The sequence below is a fragment of the Myodes glareolus genome, chromosome 1 (genome assembly GCF_982192425.1).
Source record: "Myodes glareolus chromosome 1, mMyoGla1.1, whole genome shotgun sequence".
Taxonomy (NCBI): Eukaryota; Metazoa; Chordata; class Mammalia; order Rodentia; family Cricetidae; genus Myodes; species Myodes glareolus.
The window spans coordinates 70670954-70690435 of NC_142026.1; the positions used below are offsets into that span (position 1 = coordinate 70670954).

The 19482-nt window shown below is 43.7% G+C and overlaps 1 protein-coding gene across 2 annotated transcripts; it reads left to right on the forward strand.

Annotated features, from left to right (window-relative positions):
- The first annotated feature begins 40 nt into the window (after positions 1-40).
- LOC125395463 (uncharacterized) lies at positions 41-14513 on the forward strand. 2 transcript variants are annotated; one of them, XM_048426877.3, is made up of 4 exons: positions 41-248; positions 861-899; positions 3454-3580; positions 9716-14513. In XM_048426877.3, exons 1-4 carry the CDS (start codon positions 180-182, stop codon positions 11500-11502), a joined length of 2022 nt encoding a protein of 673 aa, XP_048282834.3. In that variant the 5' UTR covers positions 41-179; the 3' UTR covers positions 11503-14513. The 2 variants fall into 2 exon arrangements, with proteins under 2 accessions (XP_048282834.3, XP_085542332.2); XM_085686206.2 differs by lacking the exons at positions 41-248; positions 861-899 and adding an exon at positions 912-1122.
- Positions 14514-19482: the final 4969 nt, after the last annotated feature.

Here is a 19482-nt window from a genome sequence, read left to right on the forward strand (position 1 = left end):
GTTTCAGACTGGCAGGACAGTCAGGCACTGGGCGGGACTTCCTACATTGTGTCCTGTCTATGGTTTAACTTCCCATGGGTAGATTGTTGAAAGAATCTGAGCTTTTAGATCGCCAAGTTGGACTCAAGGTAAGGAATCGAGCAGGCGCGGAGTGACGGCTGATAAGACCACCGGCCGTGATGATGGCTGTGCGCGGGCCCAAGCAACATCAGCAGAGTCCAATGGCGACTCAGAAGCACCCGGCTCAGGTGAGTGCTGCATACAAGGCGCCCCCTCCTCACCCCGCCGCAGATACTGGAGTCCTAGAGCCTGTTGAGCGCCCCCCACCCACACCACCCATGCTCAGCTCACGCCCCGCTGGAAGAAATCCCCGAGTCCAGAACAGTACCGAGCCCGTGGATAGGGCCCCCATTTCCCATAACTAGTGTAATGAGACTTGGGAGAGAGAGAGACCAGGAGGAGACTGATTGACTGGTATAGGTAATGTCATGTTTGGACACTTGAGCTGAAAGCATTCTAGTTTTAGAAAATGTCAAGGTGGAGCGTATTATTTACGTCCTCAGGGACCTGGGAGCCAGCGGAACTGGGTGGTAGATGAATGCAGTCAGAGGCTATTCAAAATATTTCAAAAGCTGCACAGAGCTAAAACAGGTTGGAAGGGGATACATAAGGAGCCTCGGGAAGGCTGAGCCTTGAGCAATACCCCATAGCTGGTATGGCTTAGCGTTGTGCACTAAGGTTTAGAGATAGTTTCAACATACAAAGGTCGTGAAGATCTGAGACTGGACAGGGGTCACGGAAAGGCCTGAACCCATGAAACTGTACCGTGGTGCTTGACTCTTATAACTTTCTTCCCACAGATAACGAGGTCCACAGAAACACATATGGTCTATACACAGGTGAGTGAGGAGTGTTCCAGAACCTCACCAGTATGGCCCCACTCCTTGTCTCAAGCTGGTAGTAGAGTTCATTTTTGTGGGACTTGATAAGAGTGGGTTGCACAGTCCAGCATGGAAGCACACCCCTGTAATCTCAACACTTGGGAAGACAGAGGCAAGAGGACCGCCAATTCAAAGCCAGCCTGGACTACGTGGTGAGAACCTGAGAAAGACAGAGTGGTTGGTAAGATAACTCAGCAAGTAAAGGCACTTGCCACCAAACCAGAGGACCTAAATCAATCTCTAGAATCTCCATGGTAGAAGGAGAGAACTGGCTCCTACAAATTGCCCCCTCTCATTCCCTTGTTTATTCCCACATACACGTGCATGCAGACACACACACCACACACAATTCATAAATGAATAAACCTAAGGGAGAGAGAGAGAGACAGGACCAGCAAGGTAGCTCAGTGGGTAAAGGCACTTAGCACCAAGCCTGAGAACTTGAACTAACTAACCCCAGCACACACACAGTGGAAGACAGTGGATCAACTCCGTTAAGTTATCCTGACCTTCGCATGCATGCTGTTTCACACACACGAAAACTCACACAGTTAATAAATAAATAAATACCAAAAGAGGGATATTGAGATTTCAAAATCCATAGTGGAGGTGTTAGCTGCTAGCTAAATAAGATCTGAAACTCTGGGAAAGATTAATCCTAGAGACACCCCAAATGGTGAAGGCTGATTTTTCCCTGAACTGTAGCTTGACTTTCAGTTAGGAAATGGAATTGGGTCTTTTTTATTTTATTTTTTGTTCTTCACTTCTTTATGTTCTAAAGGCTGGGTTTTTGTTGTTGTTGTTGTTGCTGTTGTTTTTAACTCCTTAGGCCAGCTGGTACTCCTTGCTTCAGCCTTCTAAGTGCTTGGACAATGAGTATGCACATCATGCCCAGAAGGAACCTGGTCTTGATAGGAATGCCATTAGCAGAAACGTAAGGGTGAGAGCCACGACTAGATCAGATGACTGAGCAGCATCTAGCTGGAGATATACACATCTTTAGCACACCTGAGGGAGTGGAGGAGCTGTCGGAACCATGGGAGAATGTAGCTGATCTAGTAGCTGGCCAAGGCTTCCATAGGAAGCATGGACCGCACACACACACACACACACACACACACACACACACACACACACACCAGCCTCACCAGCAGTTAGGAGGGATCCTTGCGGTGTCTGAGGAGGTTCTTTCAGAGAGATGGGGAGCTCGGGGGCACAGGTGTTCATCTAGGAAGATCTCCTTCTGGAGAGGAGGGCTTGTGTAGATAGACATTCAGTAGAGTTTAATTAGAGGAAGCCTGTGACGGGTGGGGTGGCGCTGAATGCCTCACAAATGGGAAATCAACCTGTCATTCCCCAAGTCGTGATGGTGGCTAGTATTAGAGCAAGTAACAGAGTCACCCATAAAGACACTGAGAGGATGGCAGCGACCCCTGACACTAGAAAGTCTCTTACTTCCATTTAGGAAGCTTTCTCTAGATACCTTCTGTTAAACAATGCCCAGGCAGATGCCTCTGGTATGTATGGGGCTGGGGTTTGAGGTGCCTGTGGGGTGAGCTGTTAGAAGAGAGGTATGGAGTAAGAAAAAACACATAGCGGTAGGAAATGTTAGCTCGACACCTGCAGGCCTTAGGATTTGGATGACAGGCAATGTCTTACTTGGTTTTGTGGGGAAACCCTAGGAAAATTGCTTGACCAAAGTCAGGTTAACTCGACTTTGTGAACTGTCTCTGTCAGTTAAAGAGTTAAAGACCGGAAAAAGAGATCAGAACAGAACTAAGTTTACTGATAAGCTTCCCAGACTCTTCAAGTACGTGGAGGGGGCCATTCATTCTTACCTGAGTACCATTATCTCTAAACGTGTGTGGAATTATCTGTGTTCAGGGTGCCCCACCCCCATCCCCACACCCCCTTTCTATTGGCTGATAGATATCTCATACCCCTTCAATAGCGAATGAGTCTCAGCCTCTGTCTATGAGCAAGGAAACCATTGCAATAGGACCCTGCCATGACCTAGTTTGTGAGCAAGGAAGCAGCTGTAATAGGGACCCTTCCCTTAGTGCATGAATAACTGTGGACTGACGGGATAAGAGTGGGCACCCCAACCCCTTCTGCTCTCTGTGGTTTGACAAGCACAGAGAGACCCACCACATGCAAAGGGAAATGAGCTGGTGTAGAGGAGTCAAAACTGACCGCCTGTTGCTTAGGGGGAAAAAAATTTAATATCCTCACGCTGTGGTTTTTATGTTCCACCTTCTCCAATCCTTAGGGCCCATAGCCTCAAAAGAAGTTTTGGTAGCCTTGTTATTGGCAGGTCTAATAGCTACTCCTCCGTCACCTTTCTCTGGGCGCATTGGGTGATTGTGGTGATCTAGGAATGAGGTCACAGGTGAGTCAGTGTGTTGGGCGTTCTTTCTTCTCAAAAGGACAGTAAGCAAAGGGAGGATGCATGGGTGAGAAAACTAGGAATCCTAAAAGAAGATTTCCATTGACGGACTTGCCTCCATCACAGGACTGCATGACCTTTGAAGACGTGGCTGTGTACTTCTGCCAGGAAGAGTGGGAGCTCCTGGATGAAGCGCAGAGGCTACTGTATCTCGATGTGATGCTGGAGAACTTTGCACTCATATCCTCACTAGGTAAGGCCCCCGTACCTCCCCTGTGTCCTGGTTCCCATCTCTTTCTCCTAGAACCAGAGCTCTGCCCTTTCCACAGTCAAGCTGTAGGCCTGTTGACTTCCCTACTTTCTCGGCAGGTGTGTTATGGGTATCAGTGCTGAGCTATGGGCACTGCCCTGAGCAGCCCTAACACATGCCACCCCGGAGCATTCATCAGAATGTCTGGGTGGCAGAAGTCCCACCGTGAGGGTAATGTGTCTGTCTTAGTTTCTTTTCTGTGGCTTTAATAAAATATCTTGACAAAAGCAACATGAGGGAGAAAAGCTTTGTTTAGACTCAACAGTTCCACATGATACTCCATCATGACTGAAAGGTCACACCAATTTGAGGAAACTGGTCACATCACACCCACAGTCGAGAGCAGAGAACAGTGAGTTAATGCATGCCACTGCTCAGCTCATATTCTCATTCATGGTCAATCTAGGACTGCCAAACCCAGGGAATGGTGACACCCATAATGGGCAGCTATCCACCTTGATTAAGGTATTACAGACATACCAGTGGGCCTTTTTCCAGGTCATCCGAGATTGTGTTAAATTGATAGTTAAAAATAACCACAGCTTCTAGATGGCCATGTTTGTATCCATAATTCCTTTATCTCCAAGGTTTTCCCGTTCTAGCTGGTGTCTGATCACTGTCTCTTCCAGAAATTTCATGTTATGATGCTTGGTGCTTATGTGGACTGTGGACTGTTGTACAAGACCCTCTATCCAGACCTCTTTAAAATACTGATCTTTTTTTTTTTTAACTAATCACTCTGTCTTGTCTTTCTTTAAGACTTACATTATCTATTTCCTGTGTAGTTGAACAACATGGGTGGGGAGAAAGTGCTGATTTCTTTCACAAGGTGGACATGCCAAGATGATCACAACAGTTGCCTGTTCCTCACAACTGAGAGCTGATGTAGGATATGACAGCCAGGTTGGGTTCAGATCAAGCCAGGAGTCCGCACTGTGTCTAACAGTGCTTTGATGTAAGTGTGTCGTGGGAAACAACCGCCTGCAGTTTGAGATGTCCCAGCCTCCTGTTCCAGTCACCCTGCCTCCACTCTGCCACTGTGGACCCTTATCCCTCTGGAATAAATCCTCCCATTAATTGCCTTGGTCATTGTGTTTACTCGCAGTAATGGAAAGTAACTGACATACGGACAAAAAAGAAAGTAGTTATGGTGTCTAGGTTTTCATAGCACCAAGAACCAAGCCTCTCTCTTCTCAGGTAGCTACTGGTATCCAATGATTCAGTTTATCTAGCAGGAGTTCAAATAAATCACACAGTTAAAAACAAAAAAAACAAAAACAAAAACAAAAAAAAAAACCACTGCTCCCAATTAAATGCAGGTTTTTAAAGTATTCTCTTGTAATGTGAATGTCTCTGGTGTCTGTGATACTATTTCCCTGTTCATTTCTGATTTTTATTATTTCTTATTATCTACTGGTCTGGGTTTGTATTGTTCTTGTGTTTTTCAAATTTTTGAGTTCCTTCATTAAGTCATCAATTTGAATTATTTCTGATTTTTAATGTAGTCACTCAGAGCTGTGCAAACATATTTTTAGTGTGTGGACATATCTTTTCTAATTTTATTTGTGTATTTCTTAGGTATGAGTGCCCTGTCTGCACATATGCTGGCAGGCCAAAAGAAGGCATAAATCCCATTCCAGATGATTGTGAACTGCCATGTGGTTGCTGGGAATTGAACTCAGGACCTCTGGAAGAGCATCCAGTGCTCTTAACCTCTGAGCTATCTCCAGACATAGGATTATTTTTAATGTGTCCCCTAGGTTTTTGATGTATTGTGTTTTCATTTTCATTTAGCTCCAGGAATTTTTTTTCTTTCTCTCCCTTCTTCTTCCTTCTCCTGCCAGCCCAACACTCAATAATGCCTTGAATGCTATTGAATTTGTGCTCTTACTAGAGATTTGTTTGCTGTTAGTTTTAAGTTTTATCACTTTATAGTCACATAGGATATATGGAGTTATTTCTATTTTTCTGAATTTTTTAAGATTTGCTTTATGTCCAGGATATACTCTATTTTAGGAAGCTTCTTGGTTCCAGGCTGACCTGGAACCTGCCTCTGCCTCCTTGGTCATTGCCTGGCTGAATTTTTTTTCTTCCTTGATCCATTCAGTCAGCCTATTCCATTGGAGAATTAAAGTCCTTGATAGTTAAACTTATTTAAAGGTGTCCATTGATTACAGTCATTCTTTTGCTGGCTGTGTCTTGGCAATGCTTATTCCTCTGTTTGTTCCAAAGTATGGCTTCCCATATTATGTTTAGGGTTGACCCGCTGGATATGAATTCTTTCTCTTTGTATCAGAGAAAGTTCTTCTTTCTCCTTTAACGTTTTCTTTCTTTAACTATGAAAGATAGTTTTGCTAGGTAGTGTAGTCTGGGTTGGTGGTCATGATCTTATAGAATTTGGAGTACACTGCTCTGGGCTCTTCTGGCTTTCAAAGTTTCCATTGAGAAATCAGCTGTTGTTTAGATGACTTTTTCTTATATGCAACTTGGTGTGTTTTCTCATAGATTTTAATAGTCTTTCTTTATTCTGTATATTTAGTGTTTTAACTATTATATGTCATGGGAAGGTTTTTTTCTGGTCTTGTCTACATGATGTTCTGTGTGCTTTTGTATCTATATGTCTTTTCTTACTTTAGGGAAGTTACTCTATGATCTTGTTAAAGGTCTGGCCTATGCCATTGGCCACAAATTTCTCTTCTTCATCTTTTTCTAAATTCAAAGATTGAAAAAAATAAATTTTAAAAATTAAACAATAAATAAATAAAATTCAAAGGTTGGGTCCTTTCATGGTGTCCCAGAGTTCCTGCATTTTCCTTTCCTGTGCTTTGCAATGTTTTCATGATCACTGTTTTTGTAGCCTAATTCTCGTGCTTCAAGACACTGCTCCTTTTCAAGACACTGTATTCTGCCTTCTACTCTATCCATTCTATTTATAAGGTTTTCCATGAGCTTTCTATTTGTTGAGTTGTCTTTGATATTTGGTCTTCTGTTTGATCCATTCTATGTGTAAGGCTTTTGCTAGTTTTTCAGATGAGTTGTTGAGTTTTTCAATTCCATCTTCATTCCAGCTTGAGTTTTCTGTCTCTCTTTCCTAAATTCAGATTTCAAATCCTGAATTGTATCATGATTTCATTCAGCCATGTGTTTGTATTTTCTTAGACATCACTTGGGTGTTTATTGTTATCCTATTAAAGTTCAGTTTTCTCTAAACACCTTGAAGCCTTTGGTAAAGTTTATGATTTTGATTTGTTTTTTTGTCTTTGTTTTCCTAGTTTGTTTTTAGACAGGGTCTCACTTTGTACCTCTGAGTGTCCTGAAACTCAGTATATGTAGGCCAGGCTAACCTCAAACTCTCAGCAGTGTCTCACCACACCTGATGGTGATACTCCCTTACAATTCTGGATCCTAGGATTCATCTAGGTAATTCGCATTAAAGAACATTTCTATCAGACTAGTGGTTTTGATGGGAGACATGCTGCCTTGGCCTTTCATAATGCTTTGTTTTTTCAGTGTGATGTGGGCACATGAACTTATTTCTTTGGCTCTGTGTCTGATATGAAATTCTGTCCTGCCTTGGATTATACAAATATGGGATCTGTGGGATGGACCTAGGCCAGATAAAACTGGTACATGAGCTGTTTGGTTGATGCTAGGCCTTTGGAGATGAATCTTCTTTTAAAATATACATTCATACACAACCCATACACATACACACACACCACTACACACCACACACATACACACACACCACTACACACACACACCACACACACGATACACCACACACATACACCACATACACACACACTGCACACACTCACACCACACATATACACACACATACACACATATACATATTATATATGCGATCATAGTACTATCATTTTCTACCCTTTTTTTCTTTTTTAATATTCCTCACTTCTGTGTATCTGTGTTTGGATTTCTGTTTGTGGAATTTGAGATATTTCTGAATCTTTGGTTTTTTACGTTCCATTTTTCGCACATCAGATGATCTTGGGAGGTAGGGAAGGCCTGTGGTCTGCACCTTTTGTTTAGATATTTACTTGATGAGCTCCTTGTGTTAGGTATAGTCTCTGTAGAAATGGTGACTGCTCCTAAAGTGTTCTACTTTCACATAACATGCTTGGACTCTGCATCTGGAAGAACAGTGGTCACTTTAGCTTTGTTTTGTGATAACTTGATAGGCATGTCGACTAGGGGCCTTCGACCCTCTTTGCCATCATCTATAAAGGTGGAGAGTGTGTGTTAAAGTCAGTGGGGAATGCCACTGAGGCTCAGTACCCAACCTTTAGTCCTCATGCTATCCTTCACTGCCTACCTGTTGAGTGGGCCCCTCAGTCATTTTAAATTGTAATGAGGGATACCTCACATTGTTTCTTCTGGAGCATTCATCTCCCAGCAGCTCGCCAATAGCCCTGAGAATTCCTGCAACTACAGCCCATCCTGCTCTTACCTTACTATGTGGTCCCCAGAACCAAACAGGCCCAGAGACACACAAGTGGCCTTCAACCTTTAGACCCAAAGACACATTGAGAAGACATAACACTTACCAAACAGTGTGACCCTTAACAGTTTTAAGTTGAACAGTACACAAGTAGACAAGTACCTAGCAAAGCGCATGCATACCGGTGCTCAGAAGGGCAGTTGGGCAACATGTGTTGATCAGTACTTCAGGCACTAACTGGAGTAGTCCAGGAAATGGCCCCTGCTCCACCACACGAGCAGCCCTGGCTGCTGTCGCACTTCCGCTAATACGTACCATGGGTTTTAATTTCCAGAGATGACTGAATGGCAGATGACTGAATGAGAGGTGAGTGCTATTGAAAGGGGCTTTATTTCTGAGAGGGGGTGCACTCATCATTCAAGGATGTCGTGAGGAACCAGCAGGTGCTGAGGATGCAAATGCAAGAAAAGACTGGCGGCGGACCATGTGCACTCGGGTGCAGGCCAGAAGAGAACATTGCAGCTCTTGAAGCTAGAGTTAAGATGTAGATGGTTCTGAGCTACCCACTGTGGACAGTGGAAATCAAACTTGTGTCTTTTGGAAGAACAGTGCTCACTCTTAACCACTGAGGCATCTCTCCATCCCCAGGATATGGCCTTCTTGTCTCAAATACGGCTGGGGTGGTTAGGGCAAAGAAGTCTATTCTTGTCTATACAAACTCTGTAGACATGGTTTGCAGTGTCGGATCTGGATTATTCTAACAGCAACTGAACTATGTGTTTGTACTTAAGTTTTATGCTAGCTATTAAGAATTGGCCTCCCTACCCACACTATAAAGGAATGAAAAGGTTAGGAGAAAAACAGAAAAAGAGAGGGAGAACAAAAAAAAAAGGAAAAAAAGAGTTAGAGAGAGGATTCTATGATTAGGAGTTCTTGCTACTCTTGCAGAGAACCGGAGTTTGACTCCTGCCATGCCCATCAGGCAGCTTACAATCTACAACCCAGCTCCAGGAGATTTGACATCCTCTCTGGCCTATGTGCATGTGCACATATACACAGACACACTTATGTACACAACACATAGAAAGACAAAAATAAATCTTAAAGAAAAAAAGGAACTAAAGAGGTAGACATTGGAGAGATGTTTCCATTTAACATCTACACAGTGGCTACAAGGGAAGAACTGGCTGTCTGCCCTATAGTCTTCCCTCTTTTATGGAAACATTTAAATAATATTCCTTCTTCCCCCACCAACCACAAAAATAGAATCCACCTGCAGATGGATGGCTACAAGCAGATTGCTGAACACTCGCTAGTCTTTAGAGAGATATCTACCAAAGAGGGAGATTTTCTTTGAGATATTAAACTGGTTTATGTCTTTTTTCCTTCTATTCAGTTGATAAAACTTTTATCTTTATAATAAAGGTAGCTTGAAGTTTGGGTAAATATTTTTCTCGTGTATCTTGTTAATAAGATGATCTGAATATAAAGCTAAGCATATAAAATTTAAAATAAAAACCATAGCCACCCCTCATGATGAATTCTTAAGGAGAATGAATGTTAAACATGATTGGTAATGCCAGCCACAGTGAATATGTTCTCTGTTCTTGCAGGTTGTTGGCATGAAGCAGAGGCGGAAGAAGCAGCTTGTGCACCAAGTGTTTCACCAGCTGAAAAGCCACAGGTCAGGACTCCAAAGGAGGGCCTACCCACACAGATGACTCATCCTTCTGACATCTGTGTCGCCATCCTGAAAGACATTTTACATCTGAATGACCTACCTGCGCAGAAACCATATTTGACTGAGGTGTGTGCAAGCCTCCTGGACCAGAAGCATCATAGGGCCAAGAATTGGTTAAAGAGAGATGTGGACTCCCTTGTGAAGAACTGTATATTTCATGTATCAGAGAATCCTTTCATCTGTAGTAAGACTGGAGAAAACTTCTCAGCTGTGTGGAATCTTTTCCAACCCCAGGCCCTTCCCAACGGTGAGAATCAAAACAAAATTAAGCATGGAAAGACCTTTCACACGAATAAAAATAATTCTAAGTCAGATGAATATAAGAAACCTTCCAGTCCCCAACACAGACTTCTTGAGAACCAGGGAGTCTGCAGTGAAAAGGAGGGATTTGGATCTAGCAAACATAAGCAAGACTTAAACAAGTACACACTTGTACCACCCCAGACAGAGCAGACTGAACAAAGATCATATGAGTGTCGCGACTGCGGAAAACTGTTTGGCCAAAAGGCCACACTTAGAATACACCAGAGGCGTCACACTGGAGAAAAACCTTATAAGTGTGGGGAATGTGGAAAGTCTTTTTGTCAGAGCTCCAACCTCAGCGAGCACTGCAGAGTTCACAGTGGCGAGAGACCTTATGAGTGTGTGGAGTGCGGGAAAGCCTTCGGGTGCCATTCTAGTCTTCTCCGGCATCAGAGAACGCACACAGGAGAGTGGCCGTATGAATGCGGTGACTGCGGAAGACTGTTTAGACAGGTCGTCAGCCTGATCACGCACCGGAGGACGCACACTACAGACAAGCCTTACGAATGTGGACAGTGTGAAAAATCCTTTAGTCACAGAGCCACTCTCACTGTCCACCAGAGAGTGCACACTGGGGAAAAGCCCTATCGCTGTGAAGAGTGTGGGAAGTCCTTCAGCCAAAGTGCCAACCTCATTAAACACTCCAAAATTCATACTGGAGAAAAGCCTTACGAGTGCGGGGAGTGTGGCCTCTGCTTTCGGCAAAGAGCCACCCTCATGAAACACCAGAGAACCCACACTTCAGAAAGGCCTTACGAATGTAGGGAATGTGGTAAGTTCTTTAAACAATACTTCTACCTCATTGAACACCGTAGGATTCACACCACAACAGAATTTTATGAGTGCGAGCAGTGCGGGAAATCATACACGCAAAAGGCCACCCTTGTCAGACACCAGAGAGTCCACACGGGGGAAAGTCCTTATAAATGCGAGGAGTGTGGGAAAGCCTTTGAATACAAATCCAGACTTGATCGCCATCAGAGAACTCACACTGGGGAAAGGCCGTATGAGTGTGGCAAATGCGGGAAGTTCTTCAGGGAGAGCTACAATCTAGCTGAACACCAGAAAATCCATACTAAAGCAAAGCCTTACAACTGTGATCAGTGTGGGAAATGTTTTAGCCGGAGAGCGGATTTGGTCAAGCACCAGAGGGTTCACACAGGAGAACGGCCTTACACGTGTGGGGAGTGTGGGAAGACCTTCAGTCGAACAACCAACCTTGTTCAGCATAGCAGAATTCACACTGGGGAGCGGCCATATGAGTGTGACCAGTGCGGGAAATCTTTTAGCCAAGTCTCTACTCTCACCCGGCATCAGTTACTCCATGCTGGAGAAAGACCTAAATATAGCAAATGAAGCGCATCTTAGACAGCCCTCTAGCATCTCCTAAGACCAAAAATGTCACAGAAAGGCAGAAAATGTGGGACATCCTTCAACACAGGGTAGACATCACAGCTCCTGGAAGCCTGCGCTGAAGACACCCTTAGACATCCCAAGAGTGTTGCGTTGTTGTTCATTATGGCAGACTAGAGCCTCACACAAGTCTCCAGAGGGGCAGAGTACTGTATGAGCTCCAGGCATGTGTAGTATGTACTGAAGGCACCGTGCACGTTCCAGACAGCCAGTCTCCCTTGCCAGAACTAATTAACTGCCATCATGTCTCCTAAAAAGTGTCTCTCATCTAGCAACTTGCATTGAGTGCATATTCCCCCAACATAGTCTCCCCTTCCCTAGTGAAAGCCTTAGTTGCCTGTACCCTGCAAATGACCTTAATCCCTTCTTTGGGTCTGTTTTCTGCCTAAAAGAACCTGGTCTGGGTTTATCTGGAGGCTTCAGGGAGGGTTATCTTTTTTTTATTTGTTTGTCTCACACAACTCATGTAGCTGTTTCCATACTCCAAGATCACTAGCCAGTAACCTCCTGCTGTTTCGTGCAATAATAAAAGCCTTATGATTTTTTTTTCGTGTACTTTTAATCAAGAGTTTCTATTCACAGCCTTAAGTGGGTAAAATACTACTGTAGGCCCTGTTTGTATAGATTGGAACAGTGTTTGAGGCAGCTCCGTTCATGTTTAAGTGGGGGTACTGTCATGGGAAAGAGTACTTCTTACTTATGTTGCTTTCCAAGACCTTTAGTGGAACAAAGCAGAGTGTTTAGTCCCAGCTTTTTGCCTCAATGCCTGCTTTTGGTTTGTTTGTTGGAAGGAAGGTGTTTAGTTTGCATTTAGACCACTGGTTACTTTGAAGGTCAGGTCAGTTGTTAGTGCTCTTAGAAAAACTTAAAACGTATTCCATCATTCCTGTCGTCATGATCTGACATGATGTCCAAGATTGCTGAATATTAATATGTACATTGATTAGTTGAGAGACAGAGTCTTTATATCTGAAAACAAAGACAGAGACCACTGGTATTGCATTCTGGAAAACAATTTGCCCATATCTTGTGTCCTGAAATTTTCACTGAGTCTGAATTCAGGCTGTGACATAATGATTTCAGCTGCTTATGACAGGATTTACTATGAGAAACATCAGCATAAAGCAGAGCATGAAGATTCAAAAGCTACAGTTTTTTCCAGGAACCAAATGTGTTGAAGTTGCAGACAGCAGCCATAGTTGCAATGGGAACCATAAAAGAAGCCAAGCACTTCATTGCTAGGGCATAGAAAAAATACCTTGAAGGCTCCAGGCTGTTCAACTACAAACTCATGAGAAAGACTTTCCCTTTTAAAGGGCACTGCTAAGGTTTTGTAAAGAATTGCTTAGGGAGATGCTTTCCTGGGTCCAGCTCCCATAAGAAGGCTACTGCAGTTGTGAACCAAGGAGACTGGTTCTGCTCCAACTAGCAGCATTAATACCATGGACATAGTGTTCCTCTTACAGGCAGGCAGAACAGAAGTTATGTTGTGGAGGCTTCTGTTGAGCCCAGAGAATAGCCTGTGATGCTAACTACTGTGGGCCAAGGTCAGTTTCCTCCAACGCCTCTGGAGATTCATGGAGCTTGAGAAGTTAAGACTGAAGTGCATGTTGTATGTCAGGAACATGGGATGTCTGCCAAGGAAAACTGCCAGGACCAATTAGAACCAGTCCAATAGAGTCTATGCAGGCTACAGAAAAGAGAGCCTTAGGAAGAGGCATACTCAAGTGTTTTGGATCTCAGGTGATGGCAGTGTGTGATCCTGATCCCAGGAATGAAGCTACAGGATTTTCATTCAAATGTTTGTTTGTTTTTCTCTCCTTTGTTCCCATTAATCCCTTCTGTGGTCCACTTCTTCCCTTTTAAAATAGGAATGGTTACACTGCACCATTGTAGTTTGGATTTACCTAACCTTCTTTTTGGCTCGGTTAAGTGTTTACCTTTGTTCTCAAAAGAAACTTTGAGCTTCTGAACAGTAACGAAACCATTAAGATTGAAGACAGTTGAAGTGGCACTAAGTACATTTTGCGTCATAAGATGGCGATGAGCCATTTTATGGTTTGGATTTGAAATGCCTCTCAAGATTTAAAAATCTGCTTCCCAGATAGTAGTGCTATTTTGGCAGATGGTAGGGTCCACAGGAGATGAGGCCCAGGTGGCAGGAGTCAGTCACTAGGAGCAGATCTTTTGAAGGTTATACCCAGCCCATAGTTAAGTGGCTCTCCACCTGTGAGCTGTGAGCTCACAAATTTACATTATGATTTATAATAGTAACAAAATTACAGTCATGAAGTAGCAAATCATTTTATGGTTGGGAGGAATCACTACAATATGAGGAAATATATTAAAGGCTGTCAACATTGGGAAGGTTGAGAACCACTGGCCTAGTTGTGTTGGCTGCCTCTCTGCTTTTATCATCCTGTGAACAGCCTTTGCTGCCTTGAACTAAGCAGTAATTTACCCCCACCCTAGCTTCCCAGTAGGACATACTGAGCCCTTTGGAATGGAACCAGAGTAAATCATTCCTTCAGTTCTGCAAAATTAACATGCTGATGTATAACAGATGTGCATTTATGTGTACATTTTTATGGTATATGCATTGATCAGGTTATAAATCCATAAGGCCTTCATGATTTCAATAATGTTTATATTCAGAGTTTCTCTTCTCTTGTGTGATCTGGTTTCCACAGATTTTTAAGTATCTGGTGACTTGCTTTCCTTCATAATGGCTTGATTTTACATGGAGCTTTTAGAATTTTTATTTGAAGAGAATAATAAAGTGCTTGCCATTTTCTAATTATTTTCATGTTGGATAATTGGTTTAGATTTGCTATTGTGCCTATAATGAACACATTGTTATTTTTATTGTTAAGCAGAATTCTATTTGTTCATCTGTTAATGATCAAGCAGCCTGTGGACAGTTGAAGACAATTAATAAAGTTACAAAGAACACAGGTGTGCAGTTCTTTTTTGGAAAGTCTATTTTACTTATACTAGTGACTTTAGTTAAAGGAACTTATACATTTAAAAAACTTCACAACATGTTCAAACTGATCAAGTCCATTGTGATTCGCATTAAGAAGCACTCTTAGAATGTGCTGGTAGTCTGACTACAACATCTGTAAGCCCATTGATTGCCAGGGTTTATTTGGTTGACATGGCAAGCTAGGCAAGTGTTCTTTTCCTCCCTTAGTGCTCCGTGCATGTCCCTTCTGAAGCTGTGAGCTTGATCCAAGAGGAAAACGTTCCCTGGTAGAGAAGAAGAAGCCTTTGATCAAGAATATATGAGTATTTGCCCTCTCCAGCTAGAACCTCCAAGTAAGCACTCAAGAAAACAACTGTCTAGTAGTTAAGAGCTAGTGCTGATTTTCCAGTGGAGCCCCGTTCAGTTCCCAGCATCTATGTCAGATAGTAATGGCTGATCTTGACTCCAGCTCTGGGAGATCTGATAACTTCTTCTGGCCTCTGTGAACACACAGAGAGAAAGGAAGAGGGAGAAATAAAAATAAATATTAAAAAGAAAAAGACTTCAATGGTTGAGCGTTCACCCTAAATAGGACATACTAGTCTCTCCAATGCTCAGGAAACGCTATTGAAGAGGAACCAGAAAGAATGTAAGGGCTTGAAGATGAGAGAGGGCTTCAAAATGCCATCGTATGCGTAATACACAGCCATATTAATCACAAACTGAACATCTACACATGACCCCCAATTCATCTTCTTCCTCTAGTGACCTGGTCCTCGTCTGTGTCTACTTTGCCAGTCTCTACTTCACCTGTCTACTTTTGTTCATAGAAAGAGACTCCAAAACTTCAGATTTTTGTTGTCTTTTGGTTTGGATGGTCTCATTGATGCCATATGAGTCAAATAGTTCTATGTCACTACTTTTTTTGCTACTCTTGGCGCTTTCCACAGCAGTTCCCCTAACCCAAGAGATTCTAAAAGGGCAGGGTTGACCCCAGGCTCAGGACTATATAAGAGAACACCACCGGTCTCTTTATCCCAAAGGACCCTTGAAACATTGAGGGCCAGCTTGTTGGGGTTTCTGTCCCGCCCCGTACCCACAGCCGGCAAGTCCCAGAGAAAATCACACAAAGATTTCCATAAATTATTAAACTGATTGGCCCATTAGCTCAGGCTACTTATTAGCTCTTGTAGCTTATATTAACCCATTGTTCTTATCTATGCTAGCCACATGACTCAGTACCTTTCTCAGCCGGGCAGGTTACATCTTGCTTCTCGGTGGTCTGGGCAGGAATGGGGGGAGCTTCCTGCTTCCCAGAATACTGTTCTCATCGCCCCGCCTCTACTTCCTGTCTGGTTGACCCACCTATACTTCCTGCCTGGCCAATCAGCATTTATTTAAACCATGATTGACAGAATACAGACAATTCTCCCTCACCAGACCCTAACTTGTTCTGGAAAGTTGGTTATTGCGACCCCACAAGGCTCTGTGGACAGACACTTAAAATTTCTAGCAGCATGAACACTGAAACCAATGGGGGACGCTGTGGAGCTAAGGAAACTACATTACCCACAATTTTTTGAGCCGAGTGGCAAAAGGTTGGACCAATGAACTCTGAGAAAGACCTTTTAGGTACTAGAACTGCAAACTGTAGGCAAAACTTCCTAAATCTCTGCCAAGCAGTCCTTGTAGCTGCTTTGGTGTTACTTCTGGCTATCACTGATATAAGAGTATGGAATGGGGACAAAAGTGAGCGGAGAGGACAAGCAGCGGGTGCAGGTTTACGTTGCTACCACTGGCCCCTGTGAGGGATGCTCGAAGGTTTGCCCAGTATGATGGCTGTTGCCACAGTGGTGCAACCTGCTCAAGTGACCTGTTCTTCCGACCTCACCACAGTCCTACATCCCCGAGAGAGTTCTGTTCTCACCCTTATTGTCGAAATCCCTGCGTATAGAACTGTACTGAGCTAGTAAGTGGAATCCCTGCTACTGATGGCGATGTGATTGGGTGAGAGTGGGGCCCGCAAAGGACTAATTGGCAGGTGCGTGTCTTGTTTGTGAGATTGAGAGGACTATTTATGCCTTACAATGAGAAGGTGAGGAATTTTCCTTGCAGCCTTACGGATCTGGAACTTAGTGAGTCTCAAAACAGAAGGGCATTGTTTAAAGACACTCGGAGTAGACTGGAGGGGTTAACTGGAAGTTGGTTAACTCAGACAGGAAGATTGAGTCTTCTAGGAGCCGACTTTGTGTGCTAAAGCCTAGGGATAAATAATTCAGAACGAATAAAACCGAGTAGCTCCAGGATTGGATAGGGATTGCAGGAGGCCTGAGCTGGTGAAACCCCTACCTTGATTCTTGGCAACCTTCTTCCCACAGATTCTCATGACTACCAAAGCACTTATGGGGTATTCACAGTTGAGAAAGAGAGTTCCAGAACCTTCACTGATGACCTCACTCCTTGTCTCTGGAATGGTGTGCTAAACTGATTGTTTCACCAGTTCCCACTGAGTGGACTTGGAGAACCCCAAGCCATGAGTGAAAACCCAGGGTGGGGTTATGTAGAAAGGTTTCTCTTGAAACTCTTAGCAACCAGTGGGGTGAGAGAAGAAAGGCTACCCCAGGCATGGCTTCCAAAATATGGAACTGAAATATGAGGCTGAACTGCCTTAGCGATCACAGGTTGCCTTTCCTTCTGCTGAAAATTAGAGCTCAGGGCAGAAGTCAGGCCTGGGATGTCCCGTGTCTATTCTGGAGATGGTGGGAGCAGACATGATTTGGTGAGATTTTATCAGTTTCCCCATGGCTGCAGCAAGAACACACTGTAAGGGTTACAGCTGAGATGAAAAGATACCCTGGTAGCTGGGAGCCAAGGAATATCTCACCCAAGAGATTTAGTGGGAGGGAAAAAACCCAGGATGGTATCTACCTCTGCTCAGCACAGAACTGAGCAAGGCTTATGCAGAGATGCTTGGGGAGAGGGGTGGAACCTTTCAGGGTGAAGCTTCCCAGGGTGGAGGTTGGTGGGATTTCAAGTAGTGTGTGGGGGGGTGCAGGTCCAGCCATTAGAGCAGTTAGAGTGTTCTGTGGGTGGGACCTGGCAGTTGGAGGTTCCGGGGGAGGGGCCTGGGAACTCACGTGGCTTGTGGGACCTACACACACTATGGGGATAAAAGGAGGTAATGGACACCCTAGAGTCTTAGCTAACTGCCATAGTCCAGGGAGCGCTTGGTGTGGCTTCATCAGTGTAGTGACCAGAGGGTCAAAAGCTGCGGCTGGGCTCTGGGTTGCTTTTTCATTTAAGAAGTCTGAGTTTATCTTCAGGGGAAATGAGAGAAGGGTAAAATAACTCAAGGGATTCTGGATTTTTAGATTTTTATCAGATGGAAGCTTAACTACCTGCATTTTAAAGTTGACTGTAAAATTTGATTTGGGGATATATATTAGGATATCTGAAATTTTGTTTTGGCCATCTAAGAATGAGGTGGAAATTCTTACATGAATATGCACCCCTGTACTTCCAGCAGCTAGGGATAGAGGAGGGCAATCAGAAGAGAAATATAAGCATATTTTTAGTTTTAAAAATATTTTAAACTTTAGTTTTTGGTCTATTACTATTGTGTATTGTGTGTACATGCACACCACAGCATGTGTATGCAGGTCAGGGGAACAATCCTCCTACATTTACTTGGGTTCCAAAGATCAAACTTGAGTCCTCAGACCTGAGCAGCCAGTGCCTTTACCCACTGAGCCATCTCATTAGCTATATTTTCAAAAGGATCAGAGAACAAGAATTTCAAAGAGCAGCTGTGGACACATCTACTTGAAAGATGGTCCTGCAGGTCAGGATCCCTGGGAAAGATTAAGCTTGGAGACACCCGAAAGGGCTGATGTTGGCCTGAGAATACAGCCTGACTTAACAGGAAATGGAATCGCCTTATGTTGCCTGGGCTCATCCACAGCTGCTGAAGTCAAGCAATCTTCTCCCCAAGTATGGGCCCTACGGGTGTGTGATGCTGTACTTGGGAAAGTCCTGGGGTTGATGCTCAAGAAAATAAGAGCCGGTGGTGATGGCGCTCACCTTTAATCCCCACATTCGGGAGGCAGAGACAGGCGGATCTCTGTGAGTTCAAGGCCAGCCTGATCTACAAGAGCTTGTTCCAGGACAGGCTCCAAAATTACAGAGAAACCCTGCCTCGAGAAACCAAAATGAAAAAAAAAAATAAGAGTGGGTTCAAGACTAGTTCTCATGACTCGAGTGTCTGGGTAGAGTTGATGGGTGTCACGAAGATGAAAAAATGAAGGAAAAGAATTGAGTGAGAATCTAGTGAACAGGCAGGAATCAAAGGCTTCCTAGAAAGAGTGGATGTAGAGAAGCTGAGTCAAGATGGCAGTGTGGCCACAGTGATTGCCTGTTCACCAGACTCGGCTCACCAGCATTCAGAAGTGTCTGAGGCATTTCAGTCAGGCTGGTGGGTTAGCTTAGAGTCATAAGGGCTTGTCTATGCAGTCTGGAGTGGAAAGCCTTGGGGATTAAGCATTCAGTTGTTAGAGATAAGAAATCTGTAGTTGGGGAAGCCGTATCAAGATAATCCAAGTTGAGCAAAGCCACGGGGTTCTGTGATTCCCTGGATGGTTGTTGGTAGCTGTCCTGCTTGGCTTTAGCTGTCATCTTGACACAGCCTAGAGTAACCTGAGAAAAGCAATCTCAGTTGAGGCATTATACAGATTACAGTTAACATGACTTTCAACAGCATTTTTTCTTCTTTCAGATTGTTGGCATGAATCAAAGTATGAAGAAAATCCTTCTGTGCAGAGTGTTTATATAGAAATGCCACAAGCCAGGACTCCAAAAGAAGGTCTACTTACTGGGAAAACTCAGCCCATTTAACATCTGCGTTCCTATCTTAACGTTTTGCAACTGAATGACCTATCTGGACAAAACTTGTTCTTTGTAGA

Excerpts from the sequence above, each read along its gene's own strand:
- LOC125395463 (XM_048426877.3), top strand. The coding sequence starts at position 180 with ATGATGGCTGTGCGCGGGCCCAAGCAACATCAGCAGAGTCCAATGGCG. Across the intron at positions 900-3,453 it reads CACATATGGTCTATACACAG|GACTGCATGACCTTTGAAGA; the intron begins GTGAGTGAGGAG and ends CCTCCATCACAG. Across the intron at positions 3,581-9,715 it reads TGCACTCATATCCTCACTAG|GTTGTTGGCATGAAGCAGAG; the intron begins GTAAGGCCCCCG and ends CTGTTCTTGCAG.